At 39.5% G+C, this 13,766-nt stretch overlaps 1 protein-coding gene across 1 annotated transcript in view; it reads right to left on the bottom strand.

The window, feature by feature from the left end:
* Positions 1-381: 381 nt before the first annotated feature.
* Mpp1 (MAGUK p55 scaffold protein 1) overlaps positions 382-13,766 on the bottom strand; it is a 32,947-nt gene continuing 19,562 nt past the window's right edge. Inside the window, exons 6-12 of the mRNA XM_006997865.3 lie at positions 9,632-9,828; positions 7,957-8,063; positions 5,991-6,071; positions 5,329-5,409; positions 2,587-2,789; positions 2,264-2,338; positions 382-990 (exon numbers count right to left, since the gene is read on the bottom strand). Coding sequence (XP_006997927.1) covers positions 814-990; positions 2,264-2,338; positions 2,587-2,789; positions 5,329-5,409; positions 5,991-6,071; positions 7,957-8,063; positions 9,632-9,828 — 921 coding nt within the window. The 3' untranslated portion in view covers positions 382-813. The remainder of the gene's footprint in view (positions 991-2,263; positions 2,339-2,586; positions 2,790-5,328; positions 5,410-5,990; positions 6,072-7,956; positions 8,064-9,631; positions 9,829-13,766) is intronic.

The raw sequence follows: 13,766 nt of genomic DNA, 5'->3' as shown, positions 1-13,766 counted from the left end.
GCCTAAAAATGCCCCAAGTGGCTTCTACCTAGAGCAGACAATTTTATGCTCTGTTAACACCATTTCTTAGAGACCTATATTGGCAGTGACAGGTTTTCCAAGGATACTGCTGTAAAAAAACTCACCTGTATGTTAAATCCAGAGAAGCATCTTGCCTGGGCGGTGGTGGCACACGCCTTTAATCCCAGCACTTGGGAGGCAGAGCCAGGTGGATCTCTGAGAGTTCGAGGCCAGCCTGGTCTACAGAGCGAGATCCAGGACAGGCCCAAAGCTACATAGAGAAACCCTGTCTCGAAAAAACCAAAAAAAGAAAGAAAGAAAAGATAACACCCGGCTTTTTTGGGGGATTGTGGTGCAGATGGAAATACAGTTATAAGGCCATTGGCATCTTAACACAGCAGAATTTTTATTGCTTTGGAGGGTTTCTCTAGAGCAGAAATTCTATTGCACAGCTGATTGATTTTGGCATTTTAGAAAGTTTCAGAATATACTTATCCCAGAGTAAAAAACAAGATAGTATAGTTGAAGGTAAAAGAGCTCAGGCATTAGAGGCATGAGGAGAGTTACTTTTTCTGTGCAGCAGTTGTATTTGGATAGTACTTACTGCCAGTTTTCAGAGATCATTTTGAAATCTAAATAGGAAAATTAAACCAGCCCTTTTAGGAGCCTGAGTGAGAAGACTTGAATCCTACTGACATACTTAGGATAGTTGCAGATAGCTAGAAGTTGAAGCAGCCCTGTTTGGATTAAGCAAGGGGGATGGCATTCCAAGTGCTGGGGAGGGGCTGGAACAGGTTCTCCAATTCTGTAAGCTTAGTAAACCCAGGAGACAGGTACCCATTGTGGAGAACTGCAAGCCTGGTCAAAGGCTTCTTGCAATTTCTTAAGAGTTTCATCAACACCATTATTCACCAAAGAGAGGTCAAAGTAGTGAGCATATTGACTACGGATGGCCTCAGAGTCCTTCTGCAGCTGCTGCAGGGCTTCAGTCTGCAAAGAAGAAAGCCATAGCTGAAGCAGCAGCCCCAACTCATAGCAGCCAAGGGGAGATTTTGAACAGGTATTGGTTACATTAACTAGTTCCCTATCTACTATTTTGTTTCCATATTGGGGATCCACAATCAATTAAGAACACTACTTTCTAAAGTAGTGGCTCAACCCTTTATGTTGTGATGACCCCTAAACATAACTGTAATTCTGCTGTTATGATTCATAGTGTAAATTTTTAGATATAAGTATTTGCCAAAGGTGTCGTGACCCACAAGTTGAGAACCACTATACTAAAGGATCCCAAATTAACCCTAATTATAAATAGAGCCCTCTGAAAGGCCAAAAGCAACCTAGCATAGGCTTCACTAGAATTATCCACTTAGTTTCATCTGTTCGTACATGGAAAAGCCATTTTAACAGCTACTAGAGTTGTAATCCCAGGATAAGGACAAAGATTATTGATAATAGGCTTCTGGCTCCAGTGGTCAATAAACTACATAAAAGTAAAAATGTATAGAGAAAAACAGGCTGGGGGGGGTGGTATTTGTAACTGCTTATCAGAGTAAAATACCCAAATACAGAATTCTTATAAATGGATGATAAGATCAAGCCACTGACCCAATGAGCTAAGGACAGCCAGATAAGTCACATTACAAGCAACACAAATAGCTGTTTTGTTTGTGTGGCAATCTCACTAATTTGTTCTGACTGGCTTTGAACTCTAGCCCAGGCTAGCCTCAAATGGTGTTTTGAGACAGTCTTAGGTAGTCCAGACTGGCCTTGAGCTTGCTATGTAACTAACTGGCTTTGGACTCCTGATCCTCCTTTTACCCCTCAAGTGCTGGGATTGTAACTCTGAATAGTAAGTAAACAATCTCTTAGAAATACCACACTTCTAAAATGCTAGCTAAAAAATTAAAAAAAATTAAAATGCAAATGACATGCTATTAGAGGAAAGGAAACAGCTACTCCTAACAGGCAGGCTCCTTTCCCTTTGTAGCCATACTGCACCACATGGTGGATCTGGTGCCACCTCTGTCCTTCATAACTCCCTCTACTCTGTGATGAATCCACATCACATCAGAATCAGGATTTACTCAACTGTCCATCTCAGTTATTAGATCTGTATTATCAGGGACAATGACTGGACCTGACTTGTTTATTAACTATCTCTTGAATGAGTAAAGTATGCATGCCCTTTGTCTTGGCCTTGGAGGAAACAGCTGACCATGATTTAGAACTCTCCACCCACCTTGCATGACCCCTTTCCCACCTGAGTGCCCTGGTCAGTAGGTTCGATGAACACAATGAAAGGTGAAAGCTCAGCTGTTCGAACAATCTTCAGGGTCTAGGAAAAGAGGAAGGAAGAAAAACAAAAGTCCCAGCTGTCTGTCAAAATGTATTCCTTCTAATAAGTGTCACCAATCCCCAATACCACTTTGCATTGTTCCCAGTACTACTGTTCTTGCATCAGGCTGACCCCACTAAAAGTTAGGAAGCAAGCCTGAACTTCCAGGTTTCCAGGAGCTCCCCTTTTTATCACTCCCCCCATTATATGGCTGAACCCATTGTTCCTGCCTTTGTATGCCTACCTACCTGGGGCTCAATGTCAAGGATGGCAATCTTGTCCTGCTTATGAATCTGGTGCACTGTTTCAAATTTGGTGCCAAACATGTTGCCCTGATAGCTGCCAAACTCCAAGAACTCATTGGCAGAGATGTTCCTTGTCATTTCCTCTGTTGAGATGAAGTGATACTCCTTTCCGTCTTCTTCGCTCTTCCTTGGTGGCCGTGTTGTATCTGTGTACAAGGACTCAAATCCTTGATGAGCTCTTGATCCTTGCCATCTATTAATGGCTTGGCCCAAAGTGTCTGTATGGAAACCCTACCCATGTTTGGGGCAGATAATACAGATATTCTTCCCATGAACTCGTGAAGGGCTGATGCTAGGAAGTAGTAGTACAGACCAGAAAATTCTCCATCTACCCAGAATATATTTAAGTTTCAAGAGACAGCCCCATGTAGAATATTCACACTATTCTTCCTACATAAAACCAACAAACCCCAGGAATACTGAAACTCAGAAATGACAGCTAAAATTTAATATAAATCTATGGGCTGTGGTAGAGAATTTATGGAAATTGGTTTCCTTTAAAAAATAGTTTATATGTGTATGTGCATGTGTATTCTGCCCATGGAGGCCAGAAGAAGGCATCAGACCCCTGGATCTGGAGGTACAGGTGGTTATGAACTGCCTAATGTGGGTGCTAAGAAACAAACTCTGGTCTTAAAGAGCAGCAAGCACTCAACCACAAAGTCCTGTTTCTTTTTTTATGACATAGAAAGAAGAACACATTGATTTGGTTTAAACATTTTGTTAAAAAGTTAAAATGTTGGGGCTGGCAATTTCGCAGTAGGTAAAAGCACTTGCCACAGGCCAGACGGCGGTGGTAGTGGTGCACACATCTAATCCCAGCACTCAGGAGACAGAGGCAGGTAGATCTCTGTGAGTTCAAGGCCAGCCTAGTCTACAGAGCGAGATCCAGGAAAGGCACCAAAACTACACAGAGAAACCCTGTCTTGAAACAAACAAACAATAACAACAAAAAACAAACAAGAAACACTTGCCACAGAAGGCTTATGACCTGAGTTCAAGTCCTGGAACCACATATGGAAAGGAAAGAACCAACTCCTATAAATTGTCCTTTGACAGATGCACACACACAGAGTAATAATTCTTTTAAAGAGTTAAAATGTTAAGAATGTTAATTCTTTTAAAGAGTTAAAATGTTAAGAAATAACATTCTAGTGCAGAGATAAATTGTATATTCCCAGCCTCTTCTTTTTATCCTCTGATGAACCATCTCCTTTACCTTCCCCTCAACTTACAATTTCATCTCAGGCGCTTTCTGTTTATTAAAAAAAAAAAAAAAAAAAACTCTAGACTTCCCTGGGACATCTATTTTCTGCTCTACTGGAATGACTCTTACTATGTTCCTAGGAGCAATTCTCAATCAATGATCCATGTGTAAAAAGACAAACAAGTAAAGAATGAAAAAAAAAATCAGGCTCACATCCTTATTTTCTAATTTGATTAGCGGTACCTCTTCTAAGAATATAAAGAACTGTACTGTATAGATTCACCTGATAATGGGAGAGTTATCTACTGGTTTAATTGACCATTGGCTTTATTTTCTTTTATATCTGTCACTGCGATTGATCAGGCCTTCCCTAAGCACTACTCTGGCTTAAAAGACATTCTATGAGCTTTAGAGGCAGCCTAAATATCAAACAATAGTAAAATAGCCAAAAGAACTATAGTGTATCCACTATCTAAATATATTATCTATATAAAAGGACTATAAAATAGCAGACAGTAGAGGACACTGAGAAATTATTTATAAAGTAATACACATAAAATTTAATTCTTGTTTAATATTTTTTTCCTTATTGTTTTTCAAGACAGGGTTTTTCTATGGACCTCTGGCTGTCCTGGAATTCACTTCCTAGACCAGGGTGGCCTTGAACTCACAGGGATCCGCCTGCCTCTGCCTCCCAAGTGCTTAGATTAAAGGTGTGTGCTACTACACCCAGCCTTAATAATTTTTTAAAAATGAGGTTTACTGCAAGTACTGTTATATGGAATAAGAGAATAAGAAAACAAGTTATTTTGTTATTTCAAGCAATTGTAAGTTCATGCTGTGGTGTGTGTGTGTGTGTATGTGATATGCCCTGATGTGCATATGAAAGAGTACAGCCTGTGGGAGTCAGTTTCTGCTACCATGTGGGTTCTAGGGATTCAATTCATGTTGTCATGGTTAGCAGTCTTCTCCCTAGCCCCAAAAGTACGTCTATATTTCCAAATTTTTAGGGTGTGTGTGTGTGTGTGTGTGTGTGTGTGTGTGTGTGTGTGTGTGTGTGTTGGTGCATATACTCATGTATAGAGGACAGAAGACACCCTTGGGTAACATTCCTCAGGTGATGTACACCTCTTCTTTTTTTAAGACTGGATCTTCTCATTGGACTTGAACACTACCAAGAAGGCTATAGATCTTTTATCCCCACCTCTATGAGATTAAAACTGCATGCCACCATGCCAGGCTTCTCAATGTGGATTCCAAAGACTGAAATCAGGACCTCACATTTTCCAAGAACTTTACTGACAGAGTTACCTCCCCAACCCCCAAAATTTCGTTTTTCATAATTGAACATTTAAACTAAACAAGAACAAGACCACACGACATTTCAGAAAAATACTCATGCTAAATTCAGTAACATGACATTGCTGCCTGTTTCTTAGACATAATGTTCCCCTCCAAGGCACCTGAGAAATACTTACATGGGGCAGGGTACACAAACTTCTCTGGATTCTGCCTGAGCAGAGCATTCTTAATATGGCTGCGACCTACCCCACTGGCTCCTGTGTGAGGATAAAGAAAGGCTTCCATTACTTTCACCCAGAGACATTAGTAGGGACAAGATAGGGAATGGGAGATGGATTTCTATATCTCAGTGCTCAAAGTGGGTAGTAGATGAAAACAGTTTGGTGTTGTATCTAGGCTGCAACTAAGTCCTTAGAACCATCAAGAAGATTTGGGGCCACCAAGTAGCTTCAATCATTTGTATCTATTTGGGTGAGAAGTCTTTCTAAGGCCTAAAAGTTAAGATGTAGAACATAATTGCTATTTCTACAAAGGAACCATCTAGTGTGGAGTTTTCTGTTTATTTTGTAAGCCAGTCAAACAGGTGGACAAATAACAAACCTAATCTAAAAGAATTAGATGCTAAGTAGTAGAAAAACTTGTAATGTGAATTGGATCCAGATAGATTACTTATAAGATCCAGAAACTTTATAACTACACTATATGAGGTATGAAGTATCCAAGAGACCACACTTCATTTCTTCCTCACTACCTTTCCTGAAGAAGGGTGGACACATAACACAGGAATGGAAATAAGGACAGAATTGTGCTTTTGAATTAGCAAGCTGTGAAAAGATACCGATCAGCACCAGGGTCTTCCTCTTGAATGCTGGGAGCCGGACAACCTCCTCATATGAAACAACATCCAACTGATCAAAAACTAGAGACAAAGAAAACCAAACCATATTAATTTCCAGAGGTTGGGTGGTAAAGCACTAGCTGGGGCTAAGGAGCTGACACCTGATCCAGCAAGGAGAGAAAGTTGGCATGGTAGTGCAGGCCTGCAGTCCTAGCACTGAGGCCTTTTCTCCAAAAAAGAAAACAAAATACAGGGTGAGAGACAATGGGCATGAAATTAGGGAGGGTTTTCCGGGAGGGATGTTGGATATTTCTATGTGATAAGGAAGTCTGATATATAATAAAGCAAAGCAGAAAGTATCCCCTATGAGAGTTCTGAGGAAAGGACTGACATGAGACCCCATTTAGATTCTCAATGAACTATCTAGAATGTTGGATAAGAAACAAACTGCAGGGGCTGGAATTTAAGCAGAGACTCAGCCACACCAAACTCCAGTTCAACTCCATGCCTCACTGTCTATGTTATGAAAAAAAATCAAAGTCCAAACTTACCAAGGAATGCAGAATGCTTTGCTAATTGGATATGTTAGCACAATGGCTGCAGCAGCTAGAGGAGGTGCTAATAACAAATTGAAGAACAGCATGTGAGAGCAGGCTCGTTCTGTATTACAGATGCACATGCTCCTTTTAGTCCTTGGTTTGATTTTCCCAGCATCCTCCATCTGAACTCTTTATAGGCTCTGTAGGCCAGTCTTTAGGATTCTGATTTTGTATATATATGTTTTATAACTCTATGCTCTCCTCTCTATCCTTCTGACCTGATCTTTTCAGTCTTTTGCAGTCTTAGTAATGTAATGGTTCTTTATTTCCAACACAGATTCCAGCTTTCTAGAACCTGGAACTTGGCTGTCTCATAGGCACTTAGAATGCTATAATATCAGAACCATAACTGTAGTTCTTCAAACATCCCTTATTTTAGGGAACAGAACCAATAGTGACCCAACCACTTAAGATGGAAAAAGAGCTCTTAGGCAAACACTCTTCTCCTTCACAGATGATTAGGCTATGATTTGTTCATGCACTTGTCACTGTCTCAAATGCTCCCAAAAAGATGTAAACATTGAATAAATGGTAGATTAATATTCATTTATTATCATCAACCCATTTGAACTCATGATATTGGAAATATATATTCAGCCTCCATATCTATAAGCCCTGCTTCCTCAGATTCAATCAACCACAAAATGAAATATTTAAAAAAATTTTGCATCTATATTGAACATGTACAGACTTTTTCTTATCATCATTCCCTAAACAGTATAGCATGATTATTTACACAGAAATTGCACTGTATTAGAAAATCAAGATTTTTCTTGAGTTAAGGTCTCACTATGTAGTTCTGCCTTGCCTAGAACTTGCTAAGTAGGTCAGGTTAGACTTGAACTCAGAGGTATGCCTAACTCTGCTTCCTGAGTGCTGAGATTAAAGATGTATGCCTACCACACCCAGGCTACCTATCAAGATGGTTTAAAATTGCACAGGAGGATATGCATAAGTACTATATAAATTCTACACCATTTTATTTGAGAGTATTGAGCAAAAGTGGATGTTGATAACCATGCGGTACTGGGACCAGTCCTCTGTAGATACTAAAGTTGGTGATAAGCAGAATAAAGGTAACTATGGAAAAAAGTCTGGAAGACTTGTTCAGTTGGTTACCTAAGGGATGAGGTGATGAGTAGGAGTGGACAGACCACTAGCCTTCCAGAATAGGCACTGGCATTGTCTCTCACTGCAGTGAGTTTATGAAGATGAAACGAGTAAGGGAAAACCAAAAGAAATGAATACTTTCTATACACTATACATTCCACTGCATATTGCATCCTCACCTCTTTCCTTCTGGTTAAAGAGGTGAGGAAACACTAATGCTAATGGGACCTTGGAGGAAGGGGACACAGAAAACTTACTTGAACTATGCTTAGCCAGATACTTGTCTTTATACTTCTTCTTCTTCCCAAAGGGACTGCAGCTTGGAGCTTCACTTGGAGCAGACTGAGCCACACTTGCCACTCTCCTGTGAGGAACAGATGACCAAAGCTCAGTAGGTCCTTAGTGTAAAAGCCTGTGACAGACTAGGCTACCTCCTTTCTTTTCTATAGTAAATTTTGAGACTGACCTACTTCCTTGACTCTGTAAAATTCTTCAGGCAGAGATGCCCTTACCCACTTCCCTTTCTTCTCTGCAGTTTTATGTGGTCACCCAGGTACCTGGCAGTGGAAATGTTTCCAGGAGGAAAAAATAATTTCTTCACCTTAGTGCAGCCTGACTATTCTTCCACCTTTGAGTTGAGACCTGGAAAATCGGGCTGACACTCACTTCACCATAAGAAATATATTATCCACAACAACTCTAATCTATAAATAAAGCACAGGTATGTACATATAACTACATACATGACTAAAACAATAACTTTAATAACAATACCACCTATTTCTGTGTAATCTATACTGATATTTCTATGCAACATCTTTTGTTTTGAGACAGGGTCTATGTAGCCCAGATGGCCTTGAATCTGCCTCGGCCTTCTGAGCACTCTGAATTACAGACTTGAGATATGATACCTGGCCCTCACTTAAAAAAATACATATTACAGCCTACTAAATTGACTCATGCCTCATTAAGAAGTCATGAGCCACAGTTTCACCTTGTGTTCTCCTGAGCCTTTCTGGGCTATCTGCCTTTCCTGATCTTCCAATTCTCTTCACCAGGTGTTAGTTCTGAAAATGGCCCAGAAGATACAGCATGCTCATGGCTTTGACCAATATCTTCAAGGTCTGCACTGTATTTCCTCTGCTGCTCTAATATTAAACATTTATTGGTGCTATTTATCATCATTGGAAATAGGACCAACCAGAACTCTGTCTTAAAACTAAAGGTCTGTATGTATGTTTGCAGGGCTGACCATTTGATATTTGATAGACAACTGAGCAGGATGCACTCATGTATTTAGGAGTGTGTGTGTGTGTGTGTGTGTGTGTGTGTGTGTGTGTGTATCAACAGTGAAAAAGAGGTCATGAATTTCAAAGAGTATAAAAAGGGATATATGGGAGGTTTGGAAGGAAGAAAGGGAAGGGAGAAATGATGTAATTATATTATAATCTCAAAAAAAAAGGAAATAATTAGTTCTGGTATAGGAACTAACACTCTTTGAGGCAGAAGGTCAACAGTGGATATGGATTTTTCTACCACTGTAAGGGTTATGTGGGGCAGCCTTGCACTAAGTGAGCAATCTGACTGGAGGACAAGAATCTGCATAAAGGACATATACTTAAAATGTAACTGTTTTCAGAAGTTTTCTTACAAACAGTACTGAGTGGTTGAAGGGGTGCAGGAAGCAGGATGAGGGCTCTATAACTGGTGAGAGAGCATTTGAAGAAACAGGCCCATAAAAGGCTCCTTTCCCTGCAACAAATGGCCTTAAAATGAACAGCATCAGCTCCTATGGACCCTTCCTCATCCATTATATAAAGGAAACTAGGACATATGTTTAGGAGATATGGAAAATATACACAAAACAGCAGATTTCTGAAGCTAAGCAATTAGCTACAGCAGGGGCTTTCCATCAGCACAAATGTGGCTCACCATTCCTGCAGCTCAGGAGAAGGGATCAATCCTGCAGACTCCTTGGAGGAGCCTTCCACTCGTCCCTGCCACCAATTGCTGTCATCTTTGTTGATGATCTGGATAATGTCTCCAGTAACAAACTTCAGTCCTGCCTCCTTGCAAGGGATAAGATTGTCCTTTTTGGGATCATAGTCAAACTGTGCTCTCATGAACATCTGTAAAAGAAGGCAAAGAGGACCTCAGGAAAAAACACTGGCACTACAGCATGTACATAAGAAGTCCTGCTGTAAGGAAATGGGAAATGAACAAGCGTGAGGCAAGAATGGTAGGGGAACACCCAAACATGTGCAGCTGGAATGTTCAAATGTTCCTAACTACTTACTGTTGTGTTTGTAGAAGAATCAAAACTGATCCTTTTAATAAGAAGGCATTCCCATGAAATGCCTTTCTGGGTCAACATGTTTCCAGCTATTGAATCTGAGTTGTCCATCTCAGAGTACAGAGCTGCTACCATCCATCTGAAATGGATCTGTTTCCTTGACAAAATACTCTCATGAATATGGTAAAGTTGATAAACATTTCTCTAGAGGACAGTCTAGCAATATAAATGTGCCCATCATCTTCAAATGTTGACATTCTTTGCCTTGATTACTATGCATTTATCTTACATGAAACAGAGCTGCCAGTAATGATTATGTGGATAAGCATGTGTATCACAGCATTATTTATTTATTTATTTATTTATTTATTTATTTTTTTTTTTTTTTAAAGATTTATTTATTTATTATGTAGACAGGAGAGGGTGCCAGATCTCATTACAGATGGTTGTGAGCCACCATGTGGGTGTTGGGAATTGAACTCAGGACCTCTGGAAGAGCAGTCAGTGCTCTTAACCTCTGAGCCATCTCTCCAGCCCCCTTTTTTTTTTTTTTTTTTTTATGTATTTTATTTTCTTTAAGGTATTATGTGTTTGTTTTTTTTTTTTTTTTTTTTTTGGTTTTTTGAGACAGGGTTTCTCTGTGTAGCTTTCCGCCTTTCCTGGATTTCTCTCTGTAGACCAGGCTGGCCTCGAACTCACAGAGATCCATCCACCTGCCTCTGCCTCCCAAGTGCTGGGATTAAAGGCATGCGCCACCACTGCCTGGCTTATCACAGCATTATTTATAAGAGTGAAGTATTGGAAACAATTTAATTTCCTAAGACATTCTTATTTGTCCATGATAAATGGTTAAGTATCTGCTGAGTATATCACCAGTATATAATATATTTTGTAACACAAAAACCCAACTTGTAGAAGAATATCTAATGTCCTTGGCAATCCTGCTGACATTATATGAAATAAGAACATTATTAAACAGAATAATCCTAGAATGGTCAAAATTTTAAAAAGAAATGTTTATTCTAGAAAAAATGACTAGAAGAAATTATTCTAGAATTTAATACTGATTTTCTTGGTTAGTTTTTATCATCAACTTGACACAACCTGGAGTCATCTGGGAAAGGGAACCTCATGTGAAGAATAGCTTCAGAGTGACCTGTGGCCATGTCTGTTATAAATTGTCCTGACTGATGATGATATGAGAGGACCCAGCCTACTATGGACAGCATCATCCTTAGACAAGAAAGCTTGGGTTGTGTAAGAAAGCTAGCAGAGAACAAACAACAGAGCAAGCCAGTAAATGGCATTCCTCCATGTTCCAGCCTCAGATTCCTGCTTTGAGTTCTTACCCTAGCTTCCCTCAATGATACATTGTGATCTGGAAGTGTAAGCTGAAATAAACCCTTTCCTCCCAAGTTGCTTTAAGTCAGAATGTTCTATTATAGCAACAGAAAGCAAACTTGGACACTGGTTATCTGTGGTAGTAACATTAGGGAGCATAAATATAGCTCAAACAAATAAGGAAAGAAATAATAAGGAGCAGCAAGAATTAAAATAGAAAACACCATTTAGAAAACCAAAAAGGGCCAACTGGTTCTTTGAAAAGATTAATGAAATTAAGAAAACAAAGGTTACAAATTACTAGTAAAAAAGCCAGGTGTAGTGGCCCACTCCTTTAATTCCAGCAGTTGGTCTCTGTGAGTTCAAGGCCAGCTTGGTCTACATAGTGAGTTCCAGAACAGCCAGAACTACATAGTAAGACCCTGTTTCCAAAAACAAAATCAAAAAACAATTTACTAGTAAAGATCCTAAAGATATTCAAGAGGTTTTAATAGGATATTGTGATAATTAGGCATGACTGCCCACATCTGTAACCTCAACAGACAGGGACACATAGGTGAATCTCAGAAATTTGCTGGCCTTACTGAAATGGTGAGCTTCAGGTTCAGTAAGAGACCCTGTTTAAAGGGAATATGACATCGAGTGGCAATGCAAGATACCCAGGGTCCTTCTCTGTCTTTGAGAGTACACACAACTTTACACACATGTGCATATGTATACACACACTCAAAAAGTCATCTTATGAGCAATTTCACACCAATACATTTGACAAGACCTGATGGTTTTTCTCTGGTCAAATTTTGAAACAGTTGAAGAAATAGGTTATTCTCACCCAAATACAAATAGCAGAGAATTCTAGAGCCTCCCAACTCATAACCATAATACCAAAATCTAACAAGAGCCTTCCATTCTCTCTGAGGATCAGGGATATAAAAATCCAAAATGAAATAATAAATCAAACACAGCAATTTATCATAAGGATATGAAGTCACAATCAAACAGGATCTAGTTCAGCAACACAAAGTTTGGGACATTAACAAAAAAGAATGGAGAACAATCACATGATCTTGTCACTAGGTACACAGATAAAATTCAACACTCAACCAATATTAAAATTTTAACAAATGTGGAACAGAAGGGAGCTCCTTGTAAGCATCTTGGGGCTGGAGGGATGGTTCAGATGGCAAGTACTGCTCTTCCAGTGGACCTGAGTATGACTTTCAGCACCCATATTAGGTGGCTCACAACCAGCTCCAGGGAAATCTTGATACCTCTGGCCTCTATGAGCACTTGCACTTATGTGCACATACATACAGACACATAATTAAAATAATAAAAATAAACTAAAAAACCTACAGCCAACTGTAGGTGGAAGTTTCTCTCCCGCCTGCCTGTTCCCAAATACCCAGAAACCACTTCCCAAATAATTGACTTGGAGGCTTAATATTACTTATAAGTGCTTGGCCAGTGGCTCAGGCTTATTACTAACTAGCTCTTACACTTAAATTAACCCATGATCTATGTTTAGCCACATGCCTTGGCCCTTTTCTCAGTATGACATTCTCATCTTGCTTCCTCTGTGTCTGGCTGGCAACTTCTGACTCCTCCCTTCCTCTTCCCAGCATTCTTAGTTTGGTTGCCCAGCTTACACTTCCTGCCTGGCTACTTGCCAATCAGCATTTTATTAAACCAATTTGAGTGACAAATCTTTACAGTGTACAACAGCATTATCCCACAGCAGCCAACATACTTTACAATGAAAAAAAGATTTCTCTTCTATACTGAAAAATAGAGAAGGATTCTGCCATTACCATTTCTATTGGGATTTTGTGAAGATGTCTCCTTTCCTAAAAATGATATGGAGATTTAATGCAAGGGTAAATAGACTAATTACACGGAATAGGCCTACATATATGACTTAAGATAGGTGATGGTGCATATAATATGAATAGGATCTTTACTTCAATTAATAGTATTGAGTCCACTGATATCCATATGGAAAAAGTGAACTCTTGACCTCTTACTTTACAATATCACATAAAAAATCCATTTAATTCTACATGGGTTTAGAAGAAAGAGTGTCCTTTTGACCTTGTAGTAAGCAAAAAGAAAACAAAGTACTAATTATATGAGGGAAAAAGGTAGTAATTTTGATTTCATTAAGAATCTTCTTCTACAGCCGGGCGGTGGTGGCGCACGCCTTTAATCCCAGCACTCGGGAGGCAGAGCCAGGCGGATCTCTGTGAGTTCGAGGCCAGCCTGGGCTACCAAGTGAGTCCCAGGAAAGGCACAAAGCTACGCAGAGAAACCCTGTCTCGAAAAACCAAAAAAAAAAAAAAAAAGAATCTTCTTTAGTCATTAATAGTACCATGAAGAAAATAAAAAAGCAAATTTGAGATACATAGGACAAAGTACTCTTTGCTTTAGAAAATA

This window comes from Peromyscus maniculatus, chromosome X (assembly GCF_049852395.1).
Source record: "Peromyscus maniculatus bairdii isolate BWxNUB_F1_BW_parent chromosome X, HU_Pman_BW_mat_3.1, whole genome shotgun sequence".
NCBI classification, from domain to species: Eukaryota; Metazoa; Chordata; class Mammalia; order Rodentia; family Cricetidae; genus Peromyscus; species Peromyscus maniculatus.
Note: the sequence above shows the minus strand (reverse complement) of the source record. Positions and strands in the feature narration are given on the sequence as shown.